Raw genomic sequence first — 13,554 nt, 5'->3', positions numbered from 1 at the left:
TTGATAGTCTCTCTGAGATGCTTTAGAACCAGGAACTCCAATTGCTTAACCTAGGCCAAGAAAACAAATCCCATAGGCCACGAGGGCCTTAGAGATCCAAATATTAATAGGTTTTTTTTCGAAGCAATATATAGTCTTTTTTTTTTTTAACCTTGCCTGTGTCCTTGACCTAAGTATCACAAGAAACACTGGCAATGGTACAGACAAAATCGAAGTGGCCTTCCAACTGTGTGGAATTTTGAATCTCTTCTTCAGTTGTGAAACATGAACCCAAAGGTTGGTTCCTTGGAGTTTCACTGCTGTATCTATTGTTAACAGTATCTGATAAGGTCTCTTCCTTTCGAATGAAGTCCAAAAGCAGTTATTCTCTGATTTTTCTTCCAGTAGACAAATCCACTAGTTGAGGATCATGGAGAGGTTGTTTAGGAAGATTTTGTAGGAAGGGGACCTTAACCTGTTGGTGATAGGACCGGGTACAATACATGAGTCCCTTGCAGTATCTTGTCATGTCCGCATGGAGTAGGACAGACTCTAGTATTGGAGGTGAAATCTCTAAATGCATGGACCTTCCAGGTATCAATTCATAGGGGGATAACCTATGCGTCTCCAAGAGAGTGGCCTGTATATCCATAAAGGATAGTGGATATACTCTTGGTCAAGGGAGCTCAAGGGTTTCTGAAATTTTTGCTTATTTTAATTTAAGGATGCCATGGGTCCTTTTTGTGGGTGGTAAGGATGGTGTAGTTTTTGAGTAAGAGTTCTTTTATAAAGGTCGCCTTAAAGGGTGTGCCTCAGTCACTTGATATAAAAGGTGGGATGCTCCAGGTTGAAAACACAAAATCAAGCAGCTTGTTCACAGCTGTGAGGGCGGTACCTTTTGGCAAAGAAATTCTTCAACTCATCCTGAAAACAGACATACAGTATCTAAAACATATTCAAATCCCATGGAGAGTGAAAGCCGGTTAAGTGTCTTGTGAAATAAAATTTATGCAAGGCCATTGATTTGGACTGGGCTCCCGCGCTAAGCCTAACAGATCAAACAAATATGGCGCGTTGTTTGATCTGTTAGGCTTTTGGTTGTTTACAGCTTATGATATGTTGTAGCTGAGCTTTAACTAATTGCAGGAGACTCTGTAACCAATTAACCAATTAAGCTGTAACCAGTGAATCTGCCTCTGTACCATGCTTCTTTTTTCTCCTATAAATGCTATCAGATTATGTCATTGGTTGGAGTTCTCTGAATTTCCTCTAGTTCCAAATCGTGCCTGATTTTTGAACTGTTTTTGTTTTGTTTTGTTTTGTTTGCTCTGTTTTGTTCTGCTTTTCTTTGCTCAAATAAACTCAGCTAAAAGGTACACTTGTCTAAGGTTTTATTCCATGTAGCAGTCTGAAGGTGTCCAAAGAGGCTTTGGTTTCTGGCCATGTCCCAACTTTACAGTTTTTCCAGAGTTATATTTTTGACAGATGACACATGACCCAAAAGTAAGCTCAGTTGTCTTTTCAAAGTTTTCCTACCAATGTTTACATAAGATAGTAACCAATTTGTCTATGCCATAATGGGTGTTTCATGGAGAAATCCAGATAATGTAGGGGAGGAAATATCTTTCTTATTCGTCTTAAGTTCTAAGGCAGGGCTCTGTAACAGAAGGCAGATTAAAAAGTGAAAAGCATACACATTTACTTAATGTAAGTTTTACATGGCATGGAAGCCTTCTGGAAATGAACCAGTCTGAGTGGATGCTTATATACTAAGTTAGACAAAGAGCAGTAAATTGTGAAAACAAGTCAAAGGGATATGGGCTAGGGCTGTTAATCGTGGAGAAGTGGCTAGGGAGATAAGGGCTAGTTTAACAAGGTTTATTTGTAGTTTTCTCTCAACCTCATCTGCCCCCATCTCTGGTAATAAGAATGTCTTCCTTCTTCCAGGGAGGGTCCCTTTTACATGGGAGCATTATCTCCTGCTTTTAGAAAGATCAGAGTGCCCTTCTTGCATCTGCTGTTTTTCAAGAGCTTTTAATTCAAAATAATCCATATGCCAGAATGGCATATTTTGGGGTGGTATGTTTTGAACTCCTTTAGTAATATCTGCTTGAGATCATCTGGTGTCACCAAGCAGCACCAGGAATTATCTGAGTGAAGAGTACAACTAGATGTTTTCCATTCTTTTTCAAAATCAGGGGCTAAATGTCAATATTTTATAATGGCCTCTTTGAATCCCCCAGAGATTTATCCTTTAAAGGTATAGATAGAGTCATAAGCTTGGTTAAAGTAGCTTCTTTGGCATAATGATCTGCTGGAGAATTTCCTTTAGTTTCCATATTGTCTCTTTTTATGTGGATCTCTACCTATATAATAGCCACCTCTCTAGGAAGTGAGGGTGCTTCTGAAAGTTCCTTAACTTGCTGTCCATTTCTAATGCCTATTTTCTTTTCTTTTCTTTTTTTTTTTTTGAGACGGAGTTTTTGCTCTTGTTGCCCAGGCTGGAGTACGATCTCTGGCATGATCTCGGCTCACCGCAACCTCTGCCTCCTGGGTTCAAGCGATTCTTCTGCCTCAGCCTTCCTGAGTGGCTGGGATTACAGGCATGTGCCACCATGCCTGGCTAATTTTGTATGTTTAATAGAGACAGGGTTTATCCATGTTGGTCAGGTTGGTCTCGAACTCCCAACCTCAGGTGATCCACCCGCCTCAGCCTCCCAAAGTGCTGGGATTACAGGCGCGAGCCACCGTGCCCGGTCTTCTAATGCCTATTTTCAAAGCATCTCAAAATCATATGCCATTCCAAAAGCATACCTGCAGTCTGTATATATGTTTGCTCTCTGGTCTTTGTTTAGTCGACAAATTCTAGTCAATGCAATACATTTTGCTATCTGGGCTGATTTTACTGCAGGCAGTAGACTTTTTCTTAAGAAGAGTTTAAAATAGGGGTAGCATAGCCTACTAATAACATAGGGAACCAGAATATGCCAGCTCAACAATTTTGAGTTGATTATTTTGAAAAACAGTAAATGCAGGAAAAACTCGAAAAACAGGGCTCATCATTTCCACAGCTGCCTCTCCCCTCTTCCTTCCCTGCTGTGAAAGAACTATAAATGTCCTTTTTTTTTTTCTTGAAACAGTGTCTCTCTCTGTCACCCAGGCTGGAGTATAGTGGTATAATCACGACTCACTGCAGCCTCCACCTCCAATGTTCTCCCACCTCATCCCCCTGAGTAGCTGAGACTACAGGAGCATGCCACCATGCATGGCTAGTTTTGTATATTTTGTAGAAAAAAGGTTTCACCATGTTGCCCAGGCTGGTCTCAAACTCTTAAACTCAAGCAGTCTACCTGCCTTGGCCTCCCAAAGGGCTGGGATTACAGGCGTGAGCCACCACGCCTAGCCAAGTTTCCCTTTTGTAAGAGAGATTTCCATTTATATTTCCATTTGTATGGATGTCTCCCTTTCCTGTGCCAGGAGGAGGAGGACTTAATCACGGAGGACTTATCAATGGAGAAGACAACCAACTTGAATTTGCATAACAAACTTTACTAAACAACCCTTATATACTATACATTTTCTAGTCCGCTTGTCGCAACCTCTCCAGAAGCTCAAAACCCCTTTCCTATGTGCAGAGACAAAAGTGACTCCATCTTGAATGCTAATCTACCATGTTGACATCTGATTAACCATATCCCGGGAATGCCTCCTGATTTCTACTTTATTTACTGTCTCTAGTGTAGGAACATGTATTCACTATAAATCCTGCCTTTAGATCAAAACAACCTTAACGTTATCATGCAAATTACGGGCTATGACAAACACAGCATTCTTGCCTGTTCTGAAGAGTTGCCTTTCATTGTCTCTATACAGCACGTACCCCTTTTCCCTATGGTATATAAGCTCTGGGTCTGGGGAATAACAGTGCTGAGATTTACCTGTCTTGCCGCTGCCCAAGACGACACTTTCGGCTATAAGTTCCCCAATAGAATAAAACACCCTTTACTGACAAACTGAATTTGTCTGCCTTTCTTTAGTTTCTAGGCTCTTTCAGCGTTTGGGGCCACTTCACATATGTGGTTGTTTCATGGAACACTGTCTTGTCACTTCTGCACAATTTTCTTTGTCAAAATGGCCTATAAACTCTCAGGTTTAATTTCTTCTTTGAGTCTTCACTTCTTTTTTTATGAAGACTTCCATATTCACGTAGAATATTAATATTAAATTAAATTTTTATGCCTTTCCTCCTGTTAAATCTGTCTTTTGTCATTTTAAGTTACAGGGCCGCCAGCCCTCTAGGAGGGTAAAGGAAGAATTGATTTTTCTTTCCTCAGTGTACTAACCTCAAGTTTCAATTTTGAGTTATGATCCATCAATAAATCATATTAGGTCCGGGTTCTCAATAGGAGTTGCTAATAAATCTGACTGACATGCAGAATGTTTCCTACTGAGGTAAGACAATCAAGAGGCTCCCCTTCTGGTAGGGACAGAGGGTGGCAGAATTCAGTGTGTTACAGAGATGAGTAGTAATTTGTGAGAAGGAGAGAGGGATAGAATCTTATAAGAGGTTAATCGGCTGCCTGAAATGTGCAGTGAGTTCTCAGTCAGGTGTAATGCCTGTGCTGCGTGAGAAACCAGGAGGTCAAGCAGGGAGCCTAGAACAAGTTCAGCAGAAGCAACAGCAAATGTTGCCATGGCATCTACTGCCCTAAGACAAGCGGGGCTATGCCTTTGCAACTGGGTCAAGGATAAGGCTGCAGTAAGGGCTTTTGATGGTTCCCCATGAAGTGCAATTAAAGCTCCAAGGGCTTGTCTAGATTGCTATGCATAAATAGACAAAATGGCTTCCTGTAGTTTCAGGATTCCTAGGGCCAGGGGCTGTTGAAGAGCCTTATTATAGTTACAGAAGATCTGTTCACATCTGAACTGTGGTTCTGAAATCATCTTGCTGGGTGGAGGCCACTTTTGTGCAACCACGCCCAGTGCCTTAGTGGGGTCCACCTGACTAACCAAACCATCCCACCAGGCGCCTTTCAGGTGAGTCCTGTGCCTTATTTATGTCTGTATCCCACAGTTTAATGAACGAATGAACACATTCTAACTTGACTATTCAAGAGAATAAAAGTATTATTAAAGACTCAGAAAAATAAAATATAGGTGGGGGCTGGGGGAGTAAGCAAACTGTAGGGGCCAAGGAAAAATTCCCCTTTCACCCTCCAAAGGTTTGCTGAAAATCAACTGACAAAAGACAGATTAATAGGAAAAAACACATACAAATTTATTTGATCATAGTTTTACACTACATGGGAGCCTTCAGAAGACCCAAAGATACAGGGGAAAGTGGGCGTTTTTACACTTGGGTATCAACAAAGTACGAACAGCTATGTAGAAATATGACTGAATAACAGGGGTGCGATCTAATGAAAATAGACTGAGTGGGGAAACCCAGCAAGGCCTCCCTGTCTAGATTCTTCTTGGCCTCTCTGAGCATTCGTCCTTTTTTCTGGGTATGTGGGGCAGGACCCTCTCTGGAATGAGGATCTTATGACCTACAATCACACAAGGTAGGTCAGATAATTTCACCGTGGCCACTTTTTACACAGAAAGGCTGAAACAATCTGAATACAGAGCATGAAGGGATATTTTGATAATTCTTAGAGGTATCCAAATTGTTACTCAGCAAAAAAACAGGTCTCTTTCTAGGAGGGCATTCTGCTGCTAACAAATATGATATTCTTTGTATTTTTTCCCCAAAAAGAATTTGAGATTTGGGATTTAAGTTTATCTTTAGTTCCTCTACGCAATTCCGACCTACAGGGTCAGTGGTTACTGTAGATAAGAACAGACCCATCCTCTCGATGCCCCCAGAGCAGGGGTGGAGGGTGGCTGGAAAGTGGCCAGAACTGGGTGAGCACACCCTAGAGGCCTCCTCCTCCTCCCTATTCAGTTACTCCCCCTTTCTATTCCATGTCTGGGAAGCCTTCCAGCTGGGAGCAGCGACAGCCTCCATTCCCCCAGACTCTGCCTCCCACCCCCGGGAGAGGTAGTGTTGGGAGAATGCCCTCCTAGAAAAAGACTTGGGTTTTGCTCCTTAGAAGCCCTGGAATAGCTTTGGCCAGAATTCCATATCTCCCATTAGAACCTCTCCTTTGCATCCTTTGTTAACCTCCAAGTCTACTTGCTGAAAACGCCCATGAAGAAGTAACAAGGACTTTGTTCCTAGTGTGCCAGGTTTGGGCACCAGTGCTGTAGTGGCTTTCTCTGCTGCTCCTTGTGCATCAGCAGACAGATGTGGTTCACATAGGAAGAAAGATTAATGTAGGCAAAGATTTGCTCTTTCTTCAGCAGCCCTGGAAAGACGGCGGCCTGGGTGATTCACCACTCCTTCCTCACATCCTTGATTTTATTTGAACTGAGCTCGAGATGCTCCTCCCATCCTTTTCCTCTTGGAAGCCAAACCCCTTTGTAATCTGTATAAGGTCCACACCCCAGGAGCTGAGTGATTGCAGAAACTGGCCTTCCATCTCTCTCAGACACCAAGCTGCAGATCCAGGTAAGCAGCCCAAGAGGTGTTCTCATGTGCCGCTTCTGCTTCAGGGTTGGAGAGGAGGGAGCTAGGGCCAGTCCACAGCACTGAGAAAGCTTGGATGATGCTAGTGCTGAAAAAATGTGGCCCAGGCAAACATCAGCTGGGGGCAGAGGGGTCCGGGTGGAACGTGCAGGCTGCAGAGCATCCATGGGACTGGAGAAGAAGGAGCCCCCAAGTTGGGGGAGGCCAGCATTTCTCTTCGGAATACAATGGAACCTTTTATGATGCCAGTGTCAGGCACTGGCCTGAGTTCCCTTATGCTGTAAGACAACAAGGCTCTGTCACCCATGGTCCTGGATGTCGGGGATACAATTTGGTTCATGATTTATTCAAACTGATGTTTTGATGAGCCATTTGAGCACTGGGTACAAATGTATTTTGGATCCAAGGAACTCCAGTATTCAAACATAGTAACTGACAGGATTTTAGGTCACTTCATAGGTCACCACCTAGAGGGGAGGAAGACCTCGCTTTGGAGAGTGGGAATAAAACCCTCGTGGAGAAGGGTACACGTGAGTGTCTCATTACACGAAAAACCTCAGGAAGTGGGATGGACGTCTTTCTGGCTGACCTGAAACAAAAACTGTAAACCAGGGAAGCCATAGGTGGGAGCTGGAGTTCTTTTTCTAAGAGGGCTCTTTTCCTTCTCTCTCCTTTTCTCAATTAGGCTTTGCCGGGAAAGTGAGGCCACCATGGCTCTGGAGAAATCTCTTGTCCTGCTCCCTCTGCTTGTCCTGATACTGCTGGTGCTGGGCTGGGTCCAGCCTTCCCTGGGCAAGGAATCCCGGGCCAAGAAATTCCAGCGGCAGCACATGGACTCAGGCAGTTCCCCCAACAGCAACTCCACCTACTGCAACCAAATGATGAGGCGCCGGAATATGACACAGGGGCGGTGCAAACCAGTGAACACCTTTGTGCACGAGCCCCTGGTAGATGTCCAGAATGTCTGTTTCCAGGAAAAGGTCACCTGCAAGAACGGGCAGGGCAACTGCTACAAGAGCAACTCCAGCATGCACATCACAGACTGCCGCCTGACACACGGCTCCAGGTACCCCAACTGTGCATACCGGACCAGCCCGAAGGAGAGACACATCATTGTGGCCTGTGAAGGGAGCCCATATGTGCCAGTCCACTTCGATGCTTCTGTGGAGGACTCCACCTAAGGTCAGAGCAGCAAGATACCCCACCTCCCTCAACCTCATCCTCTCCACAGCTGCCTCTTCCCTCTTCCTTCCCTGCTGTGAAAGAAGTAACTACAGTTAGGGCTCCTATTCAACACACACACACTTCCCTTTCCAGAGTCCCATCCCTGCGTGATTTTGGGAGTGGAGAGTGGGTTGTGAGGTGGGCCCCATGTTAACCCCTCCACTCTTTCTTTCAATAAAACAGTTGCAAACACCTGATTTCTGAAGCGGTTCTGTCTAGGTACTGTTCCTGGCACTGCCTTCCAGCAAGGGGTAAGAACCGTAAATCTGATTCACTTTGGAGAACGGTGAATGAAGTAATTAAATGCCTTCCCTTCTGACTTGGATTTTAGTGGCTTGAGAAAATTCCTTTCCTTGTAGATTCCTTGATGCCAAACATAAAACTGTTAAGCGTGGGCTGTTTTAGACAAAGGGGAGCTACAGCCTGGGACACTGCCATGCAGGGTGAACTGACAGAGGGGTGAAGCTCAAATACAATCATTCTCTGGCACAGAAGGAAGGTGAGTGTGACCTCAGGAAGATCCTGCTTAGCCTCAGGGTGGGGAAGAGGACTCAATGAAATTATGATCCTAAATTTCCATTTTCCTTTTTTTTTTTTTGAGTGAGCGATTACTAAATCAGAAAAATGGGCACCTCTTAGTTGGAAAGCCAGAACCTTACATTTTAGAGCTAGAAGTGACTTTGGAGAGCACGGAATTGAGGGATAGCAAGTAGATTTCAGTTTGTGTACCAACTCTAATTGGAAGTGCTGGTCGGGCGCGGTGGCTCACACCTATAATCCCAGCACTTTGGGAGGTTGAGGCAGGTGGATCACCTGAGGTCATGAGTTCAAGACCAGCCTGGCCAGCATGGTGAAACCCCATCTCTACTAAAAATACAAACAGTAGTGGGGCGTGGTGGCGGGTGCCTGTAATCCAGCTACTAGGGAGGCTGAGGCAGGAGAATCACTTGAACCTGGGAGGCGGAGGTTGCAGTGAGCTGAGATGGTGCCGCTTCACTCCAGCCTGGACAATAAGAGTGAAACTCTGTCTCAAAAAAAAAAAGGAAGTGCCTACCCAAAATGCTGTAGAAAAAAATTCTAGACAGCGATGTGGTTGAACAACAGCCTCTATCGAAGGCACGAGAGGGGGAAGGGTGTGTGTGCCACACATTTGCCATTCCTGACCAAATGTGACCCCTGCCTTTCCAGTGACTTGCACGTGGCTTGTTGCTAGTTAGTGGTACAGCTGGGACTACACCCTAGGTTTCCTGACTTCCAAGCCATTGTTCTAACTCAGGAAGAAAGCTCCCCTCCTCACTAAGTGCCGTGGAGCGGTAGCTCTCTCCCAGAGCTTGCTGGTGGGCTCTCACAGGCTCCCAGTGTTCTTAGCCTATGAGTCCACTCCATTCTTGGCAACCCTTCCTGACAGCCACTGAAAGACTACCTTTGGCATCTGTCAACACTTAACCTGGGAGGCAGAGGTTGCAGTGAGCTGACATCGGGCCACTGCATTCCAGCCTGAGTGACAGAGCAAGATTGCATCTCGGGGTCGGGGGTGGGGAAGCTTGCCATGTAAAGAATACTTTCTGCAGGGCCTGTGCGGAGATCCACTGTCTTGTGGCTGCCTGAGACATGGCTTCTATTTGTAAGTCCCTATTAAATGTTTCTTTCTGAGAAACTGAACTTGTCATGAAGTGGGATTTAAGGAACCAGAGAGACCAGATGGCGTGCAGGAGGGTGTTTATTTTAAGGTGTACACTGGCCCAGCGGACTTGTGTCCTAAAAGGCTGAGCCCAGAACAAAGAAAATGAGTCCCTTTTAAGCATTTTGAGGCGGGAACTAAGTGAAGCAGGCTTACAGAAGCGAGAACAAAAGGCTGCTGTGACACTTTTGTAACATGTCTTACATCTCTGTGAGAACTTGGTTTGCAGCTTATGCTTATCTGTCTGGTGACCTTGCAGCTGTGCAGGGAAGAAAGAAACAGGAGTTTACAGAGCCTACAAAATATGTGGAGGATAGATATGGTTAACGTCAGGGGGGCTACTTCAATTCTTTTCAGCCTTGGTTAATACAGCAGTTCATTCGATGAGCTATTGTTATTTCCTTACTATTACGTATGCTATGATTCTGTTATTTTCTTAGTTTTCTACTTCAGTCAAGCCCTTTTTTTGGCCTCTCATCTCCCTCAGCCCTTGGGGGCACGTTGGCATAGATCTGCTCACTGCAGAAGAAGGAAGGAGGAAGCAGGAGAAACCAAACCGGCCACACCTTGTTGTTGAACTTCTGGCCTCCAGTGAGAAAATGAATTTCTGGCTGGGCATGCTGCCTCACGCCTGTAACCCCAGCACTTTGGGAGGCTGAGGCAGAGGATTGCTTGAGCTCAGGAGTTCAAGAACAGCCTGGGCAATATAGTGAGACCCCCGTCTCTACAAAAAATGTTAAAAAATTAGCCAGGCAAGGTTGCAAACACCTATAGTCCCAGCTACTTGGGAGGCAGAGATGGAGGATCACTTGAGCCTGGGGGGTCGAGGCTGCACTCCAGCCTGGGCAAAAATGAGACCCTGTCTCAAAATTTTAAAAAATAAATAAATAAATAAATACATCTCCATCATTTGAGCCGCCCATTTTGTTATGGCAGCCCTAGCAAATGAATACACCCTCTACCCAATTCTTCCACTTCTCTTGGATTGCATCTGTAGCTGCCCTGACACATCCCTATGGCGGGCTGGTCTAAATTAGGTGCCACAGTGGTGGGGATGGGGTGGCTGTGGGGTGAATAGAAGTGTGTGTGGGGACAAATGAACATCTACTTCCTGGGACAGCTGGATGGAGTGGAGGGACTTTAGAAACTGTTAACAGGTCTTAGGGAACTGGCCCTGCCTCCCTTCTGAGGCTGCTGTAAGGGGGAAAAAAAAAGTAGGGGCATGAAAGCCCTTGGCAAGATGTGAAGTGAGGCAGCCTTTGTGAATGCTTGGTCAGTTGTGTACCGCCAGCTAGTTAGTGTGCAACAGCCCTCACGCTTCCTCTGCAACTTCTCCCCTGCCATCAGCTGAGCTTTCATGTTGTCAGTTCATGTTCTCAGTTCAGGAGTGTTCATGTTCTCAGTTACTCTTGGAATACGATTCAATTCAGAAATTCCCAATGTACTATTAATGAACATAGAGAGACGGATATACTATTCTACCAAAAAAAATCTGCCCTTTTAAAATCCAGGGAATGTCTGGACATACACATTCTTAAGTCAAAGGAACATTTTTCTAGCATTTGTGAAAGAAGGAGTGAATGATTGGAGGTTGGAGGGAGTGCAGTAGTTACAAAGATTGGCTTATTTTTTATGGCTCTAGCCTGGATTTTAAAAACCTGAGACAGGATAACAACTCCAAGTGCCTGTTGGACTTCTGTAAAATGGAAATATTCATAACACTTAATTAGAAGTACTGTGGTGAAGATGACATTCAGAGAAAGCATAGCGTTCAGCATTCTGTGGACACTCAGAAAGTTAGCCACTATCACCGAGGCATGTGGTATGGTGTTTTGGAGCCTTGGCTCTGGAGTGAAACAGACCTGTTTCACACTTCACTGTGCCTTTTGGGAGTAGTGTGGCAGCAGGCAGGGAATGTAACTGTTTTAACATCAGGTTCCCTATGGAAAAAATCATGATAATCATGGTATCGACTTCAGAGATTTGTTGAGGATTAGTTGAGGTCACATATAAAAAATATTTAGGATAATGTCTGTACATAATAAAAGCTATTGCTCTTAGAATCAAGAATCATACATCCTATTCTATCACTTGCATGCAACCAATCAAGACTGGGGACAGAGCTGACAATGTCTCACTACAGTTTTCTGTATTTATAATTCAAGGGGCCAACATATGATCTTTGTTTGTTTGAGGGCCTCAGATGAAAGAGGGGCCAGGAACATTAGAACTGGAACTCATAGGAGTATGAATTCTACCATCCCAAGAGAGGGGATAACCAGAGATCTAGAAAGCACAGAAGATCGGGCAGAGACGGTAGAAAGGCCTAAACTTGATTTCAAGAACCAACTCTCAAAAGAGTGAGTATAAAACCAGTGTATACACCAAGTACGGTCATGTGTTGCTGAATGATGGGGATACAATGTGTCACTGAGTGACTTCATCATTGTTGGGAACCTTATAGACTATATTACCTAAAACTAGACAGTATAGCTTGCTCTACATCTAGGCTATATGGTATAAGCTATTGCTCCTAGGTTACAAACCTGTTCAGCAGTTTACTGTACTGAATACTATAGGCAATTGTAACACAATGGTAAATATTTGTGTATGTCAACGTAGATAAGTTACAGTAAAAATATGGTATAAAAGGTAAAAAATGGTACACCTCTGTAAGACACTTATGTGTGGAGCTTATAGAATTAGAAGCTGCGGCCAGGTGCAGTGGCTCACGCCTGTAATCCCAGCACTTTGGGAGGCTGAGGTGGGTGGATCATGAGGTCAGGAGTTCAAGACCAGCCTGACCAACATGGTGAAACCCCGTCTCTACTAAAAATACAAAAATTAGCTGGGCGTGGTGGTGCGCGCTGGTAATCCCAGCTACTCAGGAGGCTGAGGCAGGAGAATCACTTGAACCTGGGAGGCAGAGGTTGCAGTGAGCCGAGATCGTACCACTGCACTCCATCCTGGGTGACAGAGCAAGACTTGGTCTCAAAAAAACAAAATTAGAAGTTGCTCTGGGTGAGTGGTGAGTGATTGTGCAGGCCTAGGACATTGCTGTGCATTACTGTAGACTTTATAAACACTGTAACATTAGGGCACACTGAACTTATGAAAAAATTTTCTTTCTTCAATAATAAATTAACCATAGCTTACTGTAACTTTTAAACTTTATATATTTTTAAATAAAAAGAATTTTGACTCTTTTATAATAACACGCAGCTTAAAACACATTATACAGCTGTACAAAAATGTTTTCTTTATATCCTTATTCTATAGCTTTCTTCTTCTTCTTTTTTTTTTTTTTGAGACAGGGTCTCGGTCTCTTGCCCAGGCTGGAGAGCAGTGGCACAATCTTGGCTCACGGCAACCTCTGCCTCCCCACCTCAGCCTCCTGAGTAGCTGGAACTACAGGCACGTTGTCACCATGCCAGCTAAGTTTTGTATATTTTGTAGAGACAGGGTCTCACCATGTTGCTCAGGCTTATCTGGTTTTTTTTTTTTCTATTTAAAAAAATTTTTAAACTTTTTTGTTAAAACTAAGACACAGGCTGGTTGCGGTGGCTCACACCTGTAATCCGAGCACTTTGGGAGGCCGAGGCGGGTGGATCACCTGAGGTCAGGAGCTTGAGACCAGCCTGACCAACATGGCCAAACCCTGTCTCTATTAAAAATACAAAAATTAGCTGGGCGTGGTGGCACATGCCTGTAATCTCAGTTACTTGGGAGGCTGAGGCAGGAGAATTGCTCGAACCCAGGAGGCAGAGGTTGCAGTGAGCTGAGATCACGCCATTGCACTCCAGCCTGGGAGAGAAGAGTGAAACTCCATCTCAAAAAAACACAACAACAACAACAACAAAAAACCTAAGACACAAACACACATATTAGCATAGGGCTACATGGGGTTAGAATCATCAATATCACTGTCTTTCACCTCCATATCTTGTGCCACTGGAAGATCTACAGGGGCAATAACACATGGAGCTATCATCCCCTACAACAATGCCTTCTTCTGGAATACCTCCTGAAGGGCCTGCCTGAGGTTGTTTTATAGTCAACTTTATATATATATATGTAATATTATATATATGTGTGTGTA

At 44.3% G+C, this 13,554-nt stretch overlaps 1 protein-coding gene across 3 annotated transcripts; it reads left to right on the top strand.

The window, feature by feature from the left end:
- The first annotated feature begins 5,941 nt into the window (after positions 1 to 5,941).
- Positions 5,942 to 7,971, top strand: RNASE1 (ribonuclease A family member 1, pancreatic). 3 transcript variants are annotated; one of them, XM_054449096.2, is made up of 3 exons: positions 6,425 to 6,532; positions 7,010 to 7,080; positions 7,236 to 7,971. In XM_054449096.2, the coding sequence occupies exon 3, from the start codon at positions 7,261 to 7,263 to the stop codon at positions 7,729 to 7,731; it is 471 nt and encodes a 156-aa protein (XP_054305071.2). In that variant the 5' UTR covers positions 6,425 to 6,532; positions 7,010 to 7,080; positions 7,236 to 7,260; the 3' UTR covers positions 7,732 to 7,971. The 3 variants fall into 3 exon arrangements, with proteins under 3 accessions (XP_054305072.2, XP_054305071.2, XP_054305070.2); XM_054449095.2 differs by having other exon boundaries at positions 6,445 to 6,532; positions 6,998 to 7,080; XM_054449097.2 differs by lacking the exon at positions 7,010 to 7,080 and having other exon boundaries at positions 5,942 to 6,532.
- Positions 7,972 to 13,554: the final 5,583 nt, after the last annotated feature.

This window comes from Pongo pygmaeus, chromosome 15 (assembly GCF_028885625.2).
Source record: "Pongo pygmaeus isolate AG05252 chromosome 15, NHGRI_mPonPyg2-v2.0_pri, whole genome shotgun sequence".
Taxonomy (NCBI): Eukaryota; Metazoa; Chordata; class Mammalia; order Primates; family Hominidae; genus Pongo; species Pongo pygmaeus.
This window is presented reverse-complemented; position numbering and strand designations above follow the sequence as displayed.

Coding starts and splice junctions, on each gene's coding strand:
- RNASE1 (XM_054449097.2), top strand. CDS start 7,261: ATGGCTCTGGAGAAATCTCTTGTCCTGCTCCCTCTGCTTGTCCTGATA.